Source organism: Brassica oleracea, chromosome C8, assembly GCF_000695525.1.
Source record: "Brassica oleracea var. oleracea cultivar TO1000 chromosome C8, BOL, whole genome shotgun sequence".
NCBI lineage: Eukaryota > Viridiplantae > Streptophyta > Magnoliopsida > Brassicales > Brassicaceae > Brassica > Brassica oleracea.
The window spans coordinates 31,889,504-31,899,732 of record NC_027755.1 but is presented as its reverse complement, the minus strand read 5'-3'; the positions used below and the strand labels follow the sequence as shown (position 1 = coordinate 31,899,732).

The 10,229-nt window shown below is 38.8% G+C and overlaps 2 protein-coding genes across 2 annotated transcripts; one reads left to right on the top strand and one right to left on the bottom strand.

Annotated features, from left to right (window-relative positions):
- The first annotated feature begins 667 nt into the window (after nucleotides 1–667).
- On the top strand, nucleotides 668–7,107 carry LOC106311640 (ABC transporter C family member 10). Its single transcript, XM_013748879.1, has 11 exons — nucleotides 668–2,635; nucleotides 3,092–3,412; nucleotides 3,482–3,568; nucleotides 3,636–4,217; nucleotides 4,300–4,464; nucleotides 5,116–5,410; nucleotides 5,488–5,702; nucleotides 5,771–6,076; nucleotides 6,382–6,445; nucleotides 6,522–6,761; nucleotides 6,840–7,107. Exons 1-11 carry the CDS (start codon nucleotides 668–670, stop codon nucleotides 6,950–6,952), a joined length of 4,356 nt encoding a protein of 1,451 aa, XP_013604333.1. The 3' UTR covers nucleotides 6,953–7,107.
- Nucleotides 6,906–9,985, bottom strand: LOC106311641 (probable receptor-like protein kinase At2g42960). Its single transcript, XM_013748880.1, has 8 exons — nucleotides 9,495–9,985; nucleotides 8,405–9,084; nucleotides 8,215–8,319; nucleotides 8,021–8,143; nucleotides 7,762–7,932; nucleotides 7,551–7,680; nucleotides 7,273–7,482; nucleotides 6,906–7,202 (listed from the first exon to the last, which is right to left on the bottom strand). The coding sequence occupies exons 2-8, from the start codon at nucleotides 9,043–9,045 to the stop codon at nucleotides 7,089–7,091; spliced, it is 1,494 nt and encodes a 497-aa protein (XP_013604334.1). The 5' UTR covers nucleotides 9,046–9,084; nucleotides 9,495–9,985; the 3' UTR covers nucleotides 6,906–7,088.
- Nucleotides 9,986–10,229: the final 244 nt, after the last annotated feature.

Here is a 10,229-nt window from a genome sequence, read left to right as displayed (position 1 = left end):
TTCAAGTGTTTTACAAATCAGGACTATTTTATTACTGTAAGAAATATGGTAATAGTTATTAGCAAAAAAATTAACTTATGATTTTCATACGTTGTTATAAAATATATACATATTTACATGTTTCTATTTTTTGATCGTTTTATTCGGTTTTATCGGTTATATACCGAACCATATCCAAATCCTACGGTTTTTTAAAAGTCATATCCATTCGGTTTCTATGGTATATACCAAATCCAAACCATATTATCTATTTCGGTTTGGTTCGGTTCGGTACGGTTCGGTTTTGCCATATTGAACGGCTCTAAAACAAAGTGAAATTTTTCATCAAAAAAAACAAAGTGAAATTTATATAAAATGACATATTAAATATATTATAGAAAAAAATTTCCTCGGATATATCTTTGAAACGTCAAATATTTTCCACAACCGAAAAACAAACTAACGAATATATTGGTTAAAATAAGAAAAAAATATTCCCTTTTGTTCCATTTAATAAATACATGTATTTCGAGTTCTGCAGTTTTACTTTTAATCATGAAACCTAGCAGAGAAAGAGAGTCCTATTTTCTTACGTATTCTCCATTCTCATAGACTTTTCAATAAATCTTCTTCATCTTCTCTCTTGTGATTTTTCTTGATTAGGGAGAAAAGAAACAATAAAACAGAAATGAGTGGAAAGTTCTGGACCTTGTTCTGCGGGGATCACCACACATCAAACTGCACTCTCCAGTTTCTGCAGACATGTTTCGGCATCACACTCTCATTCATAACTCTCTGTATTTGCTTGTTTCACAAGGAACCTTCCAAACATAACCACCGGTTCCATTGCCTTCGTCTCGTCTCTGCTTTTTTCAACGGTTTCATCGGATCTCTAGATTTATTTTTTGGGGTATGTGTTTTACTAGAGGACCCAAACAAGCCCTTAGTTCTCTGGCTAGTGATCTCTGTTCAAGGCTTTACATGGCTGTTCATCAACCTAGTTGTATGTCTTAGAGGAACAAGAATCAAGAAACCTTCGTTGAGATTGTTGTCTGTTTTCTCCTTCTTCTATGCTTTGGTCTCAAGCTGTTCATCTGTGAACAATGCTCTTTCTGGTAAAGAAATAGACTTTAAGACGGTTCTTGATGTTTTGTTACTACTACCTGGTTCAGTGTTGTTACTCTTAAGCGCTTATAAAGGCAATAGATTTGAAGATTCTGTTGAGAGCAGCTTGTATGAGCCTCTTAACGTTGGTGGGTACAATGAAAAAACTGATTTTGATAAGGTCAGTGAGTTTGCAAGAGCTGGCTTGCTCAGCAAGTTATCGTTCTGGTGGTTGAATCCTCTGATAAAGAGAGGGAATGTTAAAGACTTGGAGGAAGAAGACATACCTAATCTGCGCGAGGAAGAGCGTGCGGAAACTTGTTACTCTTTGTTCGAGGAGAATCTCAACGACCAGAAGAGGAGAGTAGGCAACTCTTGTCGGCCTTCTATCTTGAAAGTGACTGTTCTTTGTGTCTGGAGAGAGATTGTGATCTCTGGCTGCTTTGCTTTCATGAAGATTGTTTCCGTCTCATCTGGTCCTTTGCTTCTCAACGCTTTCATTCTCGTTGCTGAAGGCAACGAGAGGTTTAGATACGAAGGTCTTGTGTTGGCTGTGTCGCTCTTCATAGCGAAGAGTGTTGAGTCTTTATCCCAGAGACAATGGTACTTCAGAAGCAGACTTGTCGGTTTACGCGTGAGGTCTCTCCTCACCGCAGCTATATACAAGAAACAGCTGAGACTAAACACCTCTTCGAGACTGATACATTCAGGGAGCGAGATCATGAACTACGCGACCGTCGATGCTTACAGAATCGGTGAGTTTCCGTATTGGTTTCACCAGCTTTGGACAACAAGCTTTCAGCTACTAATAGCGCTCGGGATTCTGTTTCACTCTGTTGGTGTTGCTACGTTTTCAGCACTAGCTGTGATAGTCCTTACTGTTCTTTGCAACGCTCCAATCGCCAAGCTTCAGAACAAGTTCCAAAGCGAGCTCATGACCGCTCAGGACGAGAGGCTCAAGGCGTGCAACGAGTCTCTCGTCAACATGAAGGTCTTGAAGCTATACGCGTGGGAATCACATTTCAAGAAAGTTATAGAGAAGCTTAGGAACACAGAGTTGAAGTCTTTGAAGGCTGTTCAGATGAGAAAGGCTTACAACGCGGTTCTCTTCTGGTCATCACCGGTCTTGGTCTCTGCTGCAACGTTTGCAACTTGTTACTTCTTAAACATTCCGTTGAGAGCAAGTAACGTTTTCACGTTTGTAGCGACGCTGCGTCTGGTGCAAGATCCAGTGAGAATGATCCCTGATGTGATTGGTGTGACGATTCAGGCTAAAGTTGCCTTTAGCCGTATAGCGACGTTTCTTGAAGCTCCTGAGCTTCAAGGTGGGGAGAGACGGAGGAAGAAGAGATCTGGAGGTGATCAAAGCGCTATTGTGATGAAGTCTGCTAGCTTTTCATGGGAGGAGAAAGGTTCAACAAAACCAAACTTGAGGAATGTGAGTCTTGAGGTTAAGTTTGGTGAGAAAGTGGCTGTTTGTGGTGAAGTCGGGTCAGGAAAGTCGACACTCTTAGCTGCAATTCTTGGTGAAACTCCATGTGTCTCAGGAACTGTAAGTCATTGTTTGATCTAGGCCCAGGATTTTGAACCGAACCGAAATTTCGGTTAGAAGTTTGGTTCGATTCCGTAGGTTTTCTAAAAAAATATGGTTTTCAGTTCGGTTTGGCAATCAATTACTTCGGTTTTCTTCTTTAAAAAAATATTCCCAAACCATACCAAAAACCCGAACCGAACAAACCGAATTTAACCGAAATTATCCAAAATTTTAACAAAATTAAACCACAATCTAACCGAAATCAAAATTTTTGGTAGGATTTTCAAAAACCGAACTAACCAAATACCGAACCTAAATTTATTTTGGTTAAGTTTGGTAAGATTTATGTTGAACCGAACTAACTGAAAACCAAACTACCCAAATGGAATAAACCCGAACTAAACCGAACCCGCATGCCTAGTTTGATCCCCTCTTAAGCTTTATAGATTCTAACATTGTTTGATCATTCAACAGATAGATTTCTATGGTACCATAGCCTATGTTTCACAAACAGCATGGATTCAAACGGGGACAATACGAGAGAACATTCTCTTTGGTGGTGTAATGGATGAGCATCGTTACCGTGGGACAGTTAAAAAGTCTTGCCTAGACAAAGATCTTGAGCTTTTACCTGATGGAGACCAAACTGAGATAGGTGAGAGAGGTGTTAATCTAAGCGGAGGACAGAAACAGAGGATTCAACTCGCTCGTGCACTTTACCAAGATGCTGACATCTATCTCCTTGATGATCCGTTCAGTGCCGTTGATGCACACACTGCTACAAGTTTGTTCAAAGTAAACATTTAAGACTTCACATTGTCACTTTCTTGGAGATTTTTTGAAGCTAATGAGATGTGATTGCAGGAATATGTTATGGATGCTCTTGCTGGAAAAGCTGTGTTACTTGTAACACATCAAGTGGATTTCTTGCCTGCTTTTGATTCAGTCTTGGTAACTTGACCTACAAGTTTTTTTTTTTTAAGTTTGTCTCGTTTGCTAACTGTACTTCTTTATCTAGTTGATGTCAGATGGAGAGGTCACTGAAGCTGATACTTACCAAGAACTCCTAGCAAGAAGCAAAGACTTTCAAGAACTTGTGAACGCTCACAGAGAAACTGCTGGTTCAGAAAGAGTGTTTGCGGTAGAGAACCCTAGCAAACCGGTTAAGGAGATCAAGAAAGTACCTTCTTCTTACACTCAATCCAACGTCTTGAAACCGAGTCGTTTAATCAAACAAGAAGTGAGAGAGAAGGGAGACACAGGGTTGAAACCTTACATACAGTACTTGAATCAGAACAAAGGCTACATATTCTTCCTCATAGCGAGCTTAGCTCAGGTCATGTTTGGACTTGGACAGATTCTACAAAACTCTTGGATGGCTGCAAACGTGGAGAACCCACAAGTTACTACTTTGAAGTTGATCTTGGTCTACTTGTTGATTGGACTGATCTCAGTTCTCTGCTTGCTGGTTCGATCTGTATGTGTTGTGGTTATGTGCATGCGGTCATCAACTTCTTTGTTCTCTCATCTTCTAAACTCTCTTTTTAGAGCGCCTATGTCGTTTTATGACTCCACGCCTCTTGGACGGATTCTTAGCAGGGTAAGTAAGTGGTGATAACTTGATGAACATTAAAGTTTGTTTTCTACTACTTTTAACTGTGTAGTTTTGTGTCTTTTTGCAGGTGTCATCTGACTTGAGCATTGTAGATCTTGACGTTCCTTTTGGTCTGATCTTTGTGGTTGCGTCTACAGTGAACACTGGTTTTAGTCTTGTAGTGTTAGCTGTTGTTACTTGGCAAGTCTTGTTCGTGTCTGTTCCAATGATTTATCTAGCACTTCGTTTACAGGTCAGTTCTTTCTTCCTTCTTAAGTTACTATTACGCATGCGCATGGACATATTTATCCGGAACCAAAAAACAAGTCAAACCGAATTGAAAACAAGGTCAGGGTTCGGACACTAGGAATTATCCAAGCAGATCCTTTTTTTTTAAATCGAAAACCAAAATCAAACCGAGAATTGAATGAGTATCCAAATATCTATAATGTAGTTTATATATCTATAAATATTAACTATATCTCGTTTTAAAATAGAGAAATATACTAAAATACTATTCATAAACTGAATTATCCAATAATAACCATAATACCCATATAGTTTATCTAATTTTTTTCTGTAATCCTGAGAAACCTTGATATTTAACCTACAAAATCCGGATTATGCATTTTTAACTTGAGTTATCAGAAAAACTGAACCGAATTAGCTTCGATTTTTGTTCTCAAACCTTGTTATCTAAACCGAACCAAAAACTGAAATAACCCTACCAAATTTCTTAAGTATCCAAACGGATGATTGATCCTATATCTCTAGAAGTGAAAAAAACCAAAAATCGGATACCGATACGGATACCCAAGCCTAGTTACTATTGACAAATCATGTTTTCTTGTAAGAACATCCCGGTTAAGAGTTTCTGTAATCTTATCTTTTAATCCGTATGCAGAAGTACTACTTTCAAACAGCAAAGGAGCTAATGAGGATCAATGGCACAACAAAGTCCTTGGTGGCGAATCATTTAGCAGAATCAGTAGCAGGAGCAATAACAATAAGAGCATTTGATGAAGAAGAGAGGTTCTTCAAGAAAAGTCTCACACTCATCGACACAAACGCTAGTCCTTTCCTCCACAGCTTTGCAGCCAACGAGTGGCTGATCCAGCGGCTTGAAACAGTCAGCGCCATTGTTCTAGCCTCCACTGCTTTCTGCATGGTTTTGCTCCCTACAGGCACATTTAGCTCCGGTGCGTGAATCATCATCAGAAAGAAACATAACTTCAGTACTGTCTTCTTAGTAATAGTATTGTGCCGTGTTGCGCAGGGTTCATCGGTATGGCGCTGTCTTACGGGTTATCTTTGAATATGGGACTTGTTTACTCTGTACAGAACCAGTGCTACTTGGCTAACTGGATCATCTCCGTTGAGAGGCTTAATCAGTACACACATTTAACACCTGAGGCTCCTGAAGTAATAGAAGAGACGCGACCACCTGTTAACTGGCCGGTCACAGGCCGAGTTGAAATCTCTGATCTGCAGGCAAGTCAGAGTAAATACATTATTCATAAAAATGAGATTAATATTCATCTTATTATGTTAATATACAGATAAGATACAGACTAGAGGCCCCATTGGTTTTAAAAGGAATCAGCTGTGTTTTTGAAGGAGGACACAAGATTGGTATTGTTGGTAGGACTGGTAGTGGAAAGACAACTCTGATCAGTGCTCTGTTCAGACTTGTTGAGCCTGTTGGAGGAAAGATTGTTGTTGACGGTGTTGACATCTCCAAGATAGGAGTTCATGATCTGAGGTCAAGGTTTGGGATCATACCTCAGGATCCAACTCTGTTCAATGGAACAGTGAGGTATAACTTGGATCCTTTGTGTCAGCATACAGATGCTGAGATTTGGGAGGTAAGCCAAACTAAAAACTATGTGAAACTATGAACTAAAGGGCTGAGAATGTTCAATTGGAATTTTGGTTCGTTTTTTTTTTGGTTTATAGAAATTAGCTACCATATTAATAACATATCTACTTGAGTTTTGTTTGGTTTATATACTATCGGTTGTTTGGTTTATTCGGTTTATATACCAAACAATATCCATATATTGTGGTTTCTTAAAAATATCTTTCCTTAGCTAAATCCAAACTACTTTCTCTATTTTGGTTGGTTCCGGTTGAACACTCTAGTTGAAATTAATGTTTTTATTACACGCAGGTTCTTGGGAAGTGTCAGCTGAAAGAGGTAGTTAAAGAAAAAGAGAACGGTTTAGATTCACTAGGTAACAACATAAACCTTTATTATTACTCAAAAGTTTCGATGTTTTTGGTGACAATGATGATGTATTTTTGGTTTAGTTGTGGAGGATGGATCGAACTGGAGCATGGGACAGAGACAGCTGTTCTGCTTAGGAAGAGCAGTTTTGAGAAGAAGTAGAGTATTGGTCTTAGACGAAGCAACTGCCTCTATAGACAACGCCACAGATTTGATACTTCAGAAAACAATAAGGCGAGAGTTTTCTGATTGCACTGTCATAACCGTTGCTCACCGTATCCCCACCGTTATGGATTGTACAATGGTTCTCTCCATAAGCGACGGTTTGTTGTTTGCATCACTTCAACTCCTTTCTTACATAGTTCTTTGTTCTGAATCTTGAATCTTGTCTAACTTATTAGGACGCATTGTGGAGTATGATGCGCCGATGAAGTTGATGGAGAATGAGAACTCATTGTTCGGTAAGCTTGTGAAAGAGTATTGGTCTCATTACCACTCGGCTGACTCACACTGAGTATGTGCTGCTGCTATGATGTCAGACATTGTTGTTGTACAACTCAAATCTCTTACTCGGTGGATGACTATATTAAAACAAGTAATTAACTCAAAACAATAATTGTATGATCAAATGTTTTCTCCTATTCATGAGTTTACTCAGGTTTTGTAGTATGGTTGTTCTCTGAGTGCTCAGGCCGTTTGCTTGATACCTCCATTGTCTCCACAATCTCCATACTCGCTGTTCTACTCTTTCTATTCCTCCTCTCCTACAGAAAGATAACACTCGTTTATAAGATTGCTCTAGATTAGGACCAGGTGTTATTATTAGATACATACCTCACGAAAAAGTTGGTCATCGGATTCAAGCATCCGCATAACCTGGCTCATTTTGGGTCGTTTCTCTGACTCAGGATCTAAACATCTCAGGGCAACAAGAAGTGCACGTTTCAGGGCACGTGTAGCTGGTTTTGGTTCAATCTTTGGATCAACAACCTCTTCAGCTCTTCTTGTTCCAACCATCATCTTTAACCACTCAACTAAATTCACCTGCCAATGACAAGCACATGTTTCAGCACCAAATTAACATTAAAAAAATTCAAACAAATTTATTCTACCTCATTAGCTGGACGTTCATAATCAACTGGATCTCTTCCAGTTACAGCTTCTAGAAGCAGGACACCGAAGCTGTATATGTCACTCTTCTCGTTTAATAGACCTGTATTAGCATATTCAGGTGCTACATACCTGACACACATACACATGACCATTCATAAGAATGAACACTGTTCTCATCATTACCAAAAAAGGTTTAGATTCTAGACTTACCCAAAAGTGCCCATGACTCTAGTGGTTATGTGACTCTCACCAGAGTCTAAGAGCTTGGCTAACCCAAAATCTGAAAGCTTTGCGTTGAACTCATCATCAATCAAGATGTTGCTTGCTTTTATGTCTCTGTGTACTACTTTTGGTTCTATAGCTTCATGTAAATAAGCAAGCCTGTAAAATTGTAATGCAGACCATGTTACTATCCCCTTTCAGAGTTACATCTAATATTTGAAGCAAAGAGCACATCTTAACAACTTACGCTTGTGCAGTACCAGTTAAGATCTTCATACGTGCCTCCCAAGTGAGAGTTCTATGTTCCCCTGCGTCTCCATGTAACCATTGTTCTAAGTTACCACTATTCACATACTCATAAACAAGCATCCTGCATTACATCAATAGAAAATAAGTTCATGGGAGCATATTATGACTGATAAAGAGGCAAATGAGACTCACCGATGAACACCCTCTATACAATAACCTAGAAGCCTTACAAGATTCTTGTGCCGTACATGACCAATAGCCTCAACTTCAACTCGAAACTCCTTCTCAGCCTGTCCCCTGGAGACAAAATTATAATAAGATTACTACAGAGAGGTACAAAGGAAGCAAATAAACATTTGATAATCCCCAAACAAACACTTACAGATTGTTCAGAAGCTTCTTTACAGCGACATCATTACCATTGATGAGAGTACCTTTATAAACCATTCCATAACCACCCTCACCGATTACATTCTCAGGAGCAAAACGGTTGGTGGCTAGCTGAAGATCCCTAAGAGTAAACCAGTGTCCCCAACCAAGATGAGATATCTCCGGCAAACCAACCAAAGGAGATGCTGTTACAAGGGAACCCTGTCTCCAAGCCGTTCCAAAGCTTCCTTCTTCACCGGAGTGAGAACTGTAAGCTCTCTCGTGATGATGCACAGAGCTACACTGACTTATGCTATCATTATCGCTAGACTTGGTTCTCCCCAAGTAAGCCATCATCTTCCCTGAGCTTCTATCAGTCGGTTTATCAGCAATACATAAATTTTCACTGTGGTTTTGAAACCCAACTCTATCATCAACCCTTATATCTTTCGCCACGCGTGGTATTTGACAGAAAGGCAACAACTTTTGAGATGATTTGCGGCGGAATGCAATCCATACGTATAAGATGAAGAGAACCAAAGCCACGAATGTGCCAACCACAAAACAAACCAACACCCACAGTTTCACATCAGTCAAGCCAAACAAAGAGATCTTCTTTGACATTTCATTACTCAAAGGACTCTCAGATGACATCTTTTAGTCCCTTAACTCACACCTTTCACAAACTCCCACCTGCAAAACAAGAAAACACACTTAAATTAAAATATCTCTGACTTCCACAAATCTTACAAGTTATGTGGGAAAGTAACTTCTTTTTTTCAAGCTATTTCCTCAAAACTGGGATTCACTGACGAATGTAAGAATCTAAAATTGGCAAGTAAAGCTGTCAACCATAACAACCTTGACTAGAAACAAGACACATATGAGTCGAGACAAGAGCACGCGCAAAATCAGCAATTAATTGCGGGCATATCAACAAACAGGTTATGTGCATTAAATTTCTAACCTTTATCACCAAACTAAACTCCACGGCAATTAAAAAAGGAAACCCACTCACAGCTCTTTAACCCATTGGATAAAAGAATCACTTATGATTGAAGCAAAGAGACATTTATATACATTAAGAATCTTTTTTTTTTTACCTTAGAATGTAGCGACAAAGCTCTTGACTTTTCGATTAATCATCCGCTTAAAGAATAAAGGTTCCACCTTTCTTTGATTTTGTAGCAAACCCAAGTAGATATGTGAAGCTAATGGTGAATTGCAATTGAAGTTTGTCTCAAGATTTTAAGCTTTTGAGCCCACCAAATAAACCCAGAAAATGAACTTGATTTTAGGTAAATTACAACAAGGAAATGGAAGAAAGATGGAGTTTTTAGTAAAGTGTTTGAGTAATGGAAAGTATATAAGATACACAAAAGGGTGAATGTATGTAAATAGAGATATAGGGTTTGGAGATAAGTAGGAGTTAATGAGAGGTCAAAGAGAGGAAAAGAGTTGGGTGAGATTGTTGGTGAGTCTGTTCTGAAGCTGGAAAGAAAGCTTGATTTTTGCAATTTGAAGAAAACAAAACAATGAGAAAAGGAAAAGAGAGAGAGAGAGATCAGTGAAGGGAAAGCAAAGAAGGTGTATCTTTTGACAACTGTGGCATTTATAGCTGGATCAAGAAAAATATTTTTAATTTAAATTGCATTTATAAAAGTAACAAATGAAATAAAATATGGAGAAAAAAAACCCAAATGGATAGAGATGAAAGAGAACACAAGTACAGAAGGTATTCACTGTTCACTTATGCAGGCTTTGGAATTTTTTAGGTCCTTGTCTTCCTATGTATGCCTAATTGAATGACTTCTTGATTGACTTGAAATTCAAACAAT

Bases quoted from the DNA above. Each gene is read 5' to 3' on its own strand.
- LOC106311640 (XM_013748879.1), top strand. From the start codon at position 668: ATGAGTGGAAAGTTCTGGACCTTGTTCTGCGGGGATCACCACACATCA. The intron at 2,636-3,091 runs GTAAGTCATTGT...ATCATTCAACAG, and splicing joins CTCCATGTGTCTCAGGAACT to ATAGATTTCTATGGTACCAT. The intron at 4,465-5,115 runs GTCAGTTCTTTC...ATCCGTATGCAG, and splicing joins ATCTAGCACTTCGTTTACAG to AAGTACTACTTTCAAACAGC.
- LOC106311641 (XM_013748880.1), bottom strand. From the start codon at position 9,045: ATGTCATCTGAGAGTCCTTTGAGTAATGAAATGTCAAAGAAGATCTCT. The intron at 8,320-8,404 runs GTAAGTGTTTGT...TTTTGTCTCCAG, and splicing joins AAGAAGCTTCTGAACAATCT to GGGACAGGCTGAGAAGGAGT. The intron at 7,483-7,550 runs GTAGAATAAATT...TGTCATTGGCAG, and splicing joins ATGAACGTCCAGCTAATGAG to GTGAATTTAGTTGAGTGGTT.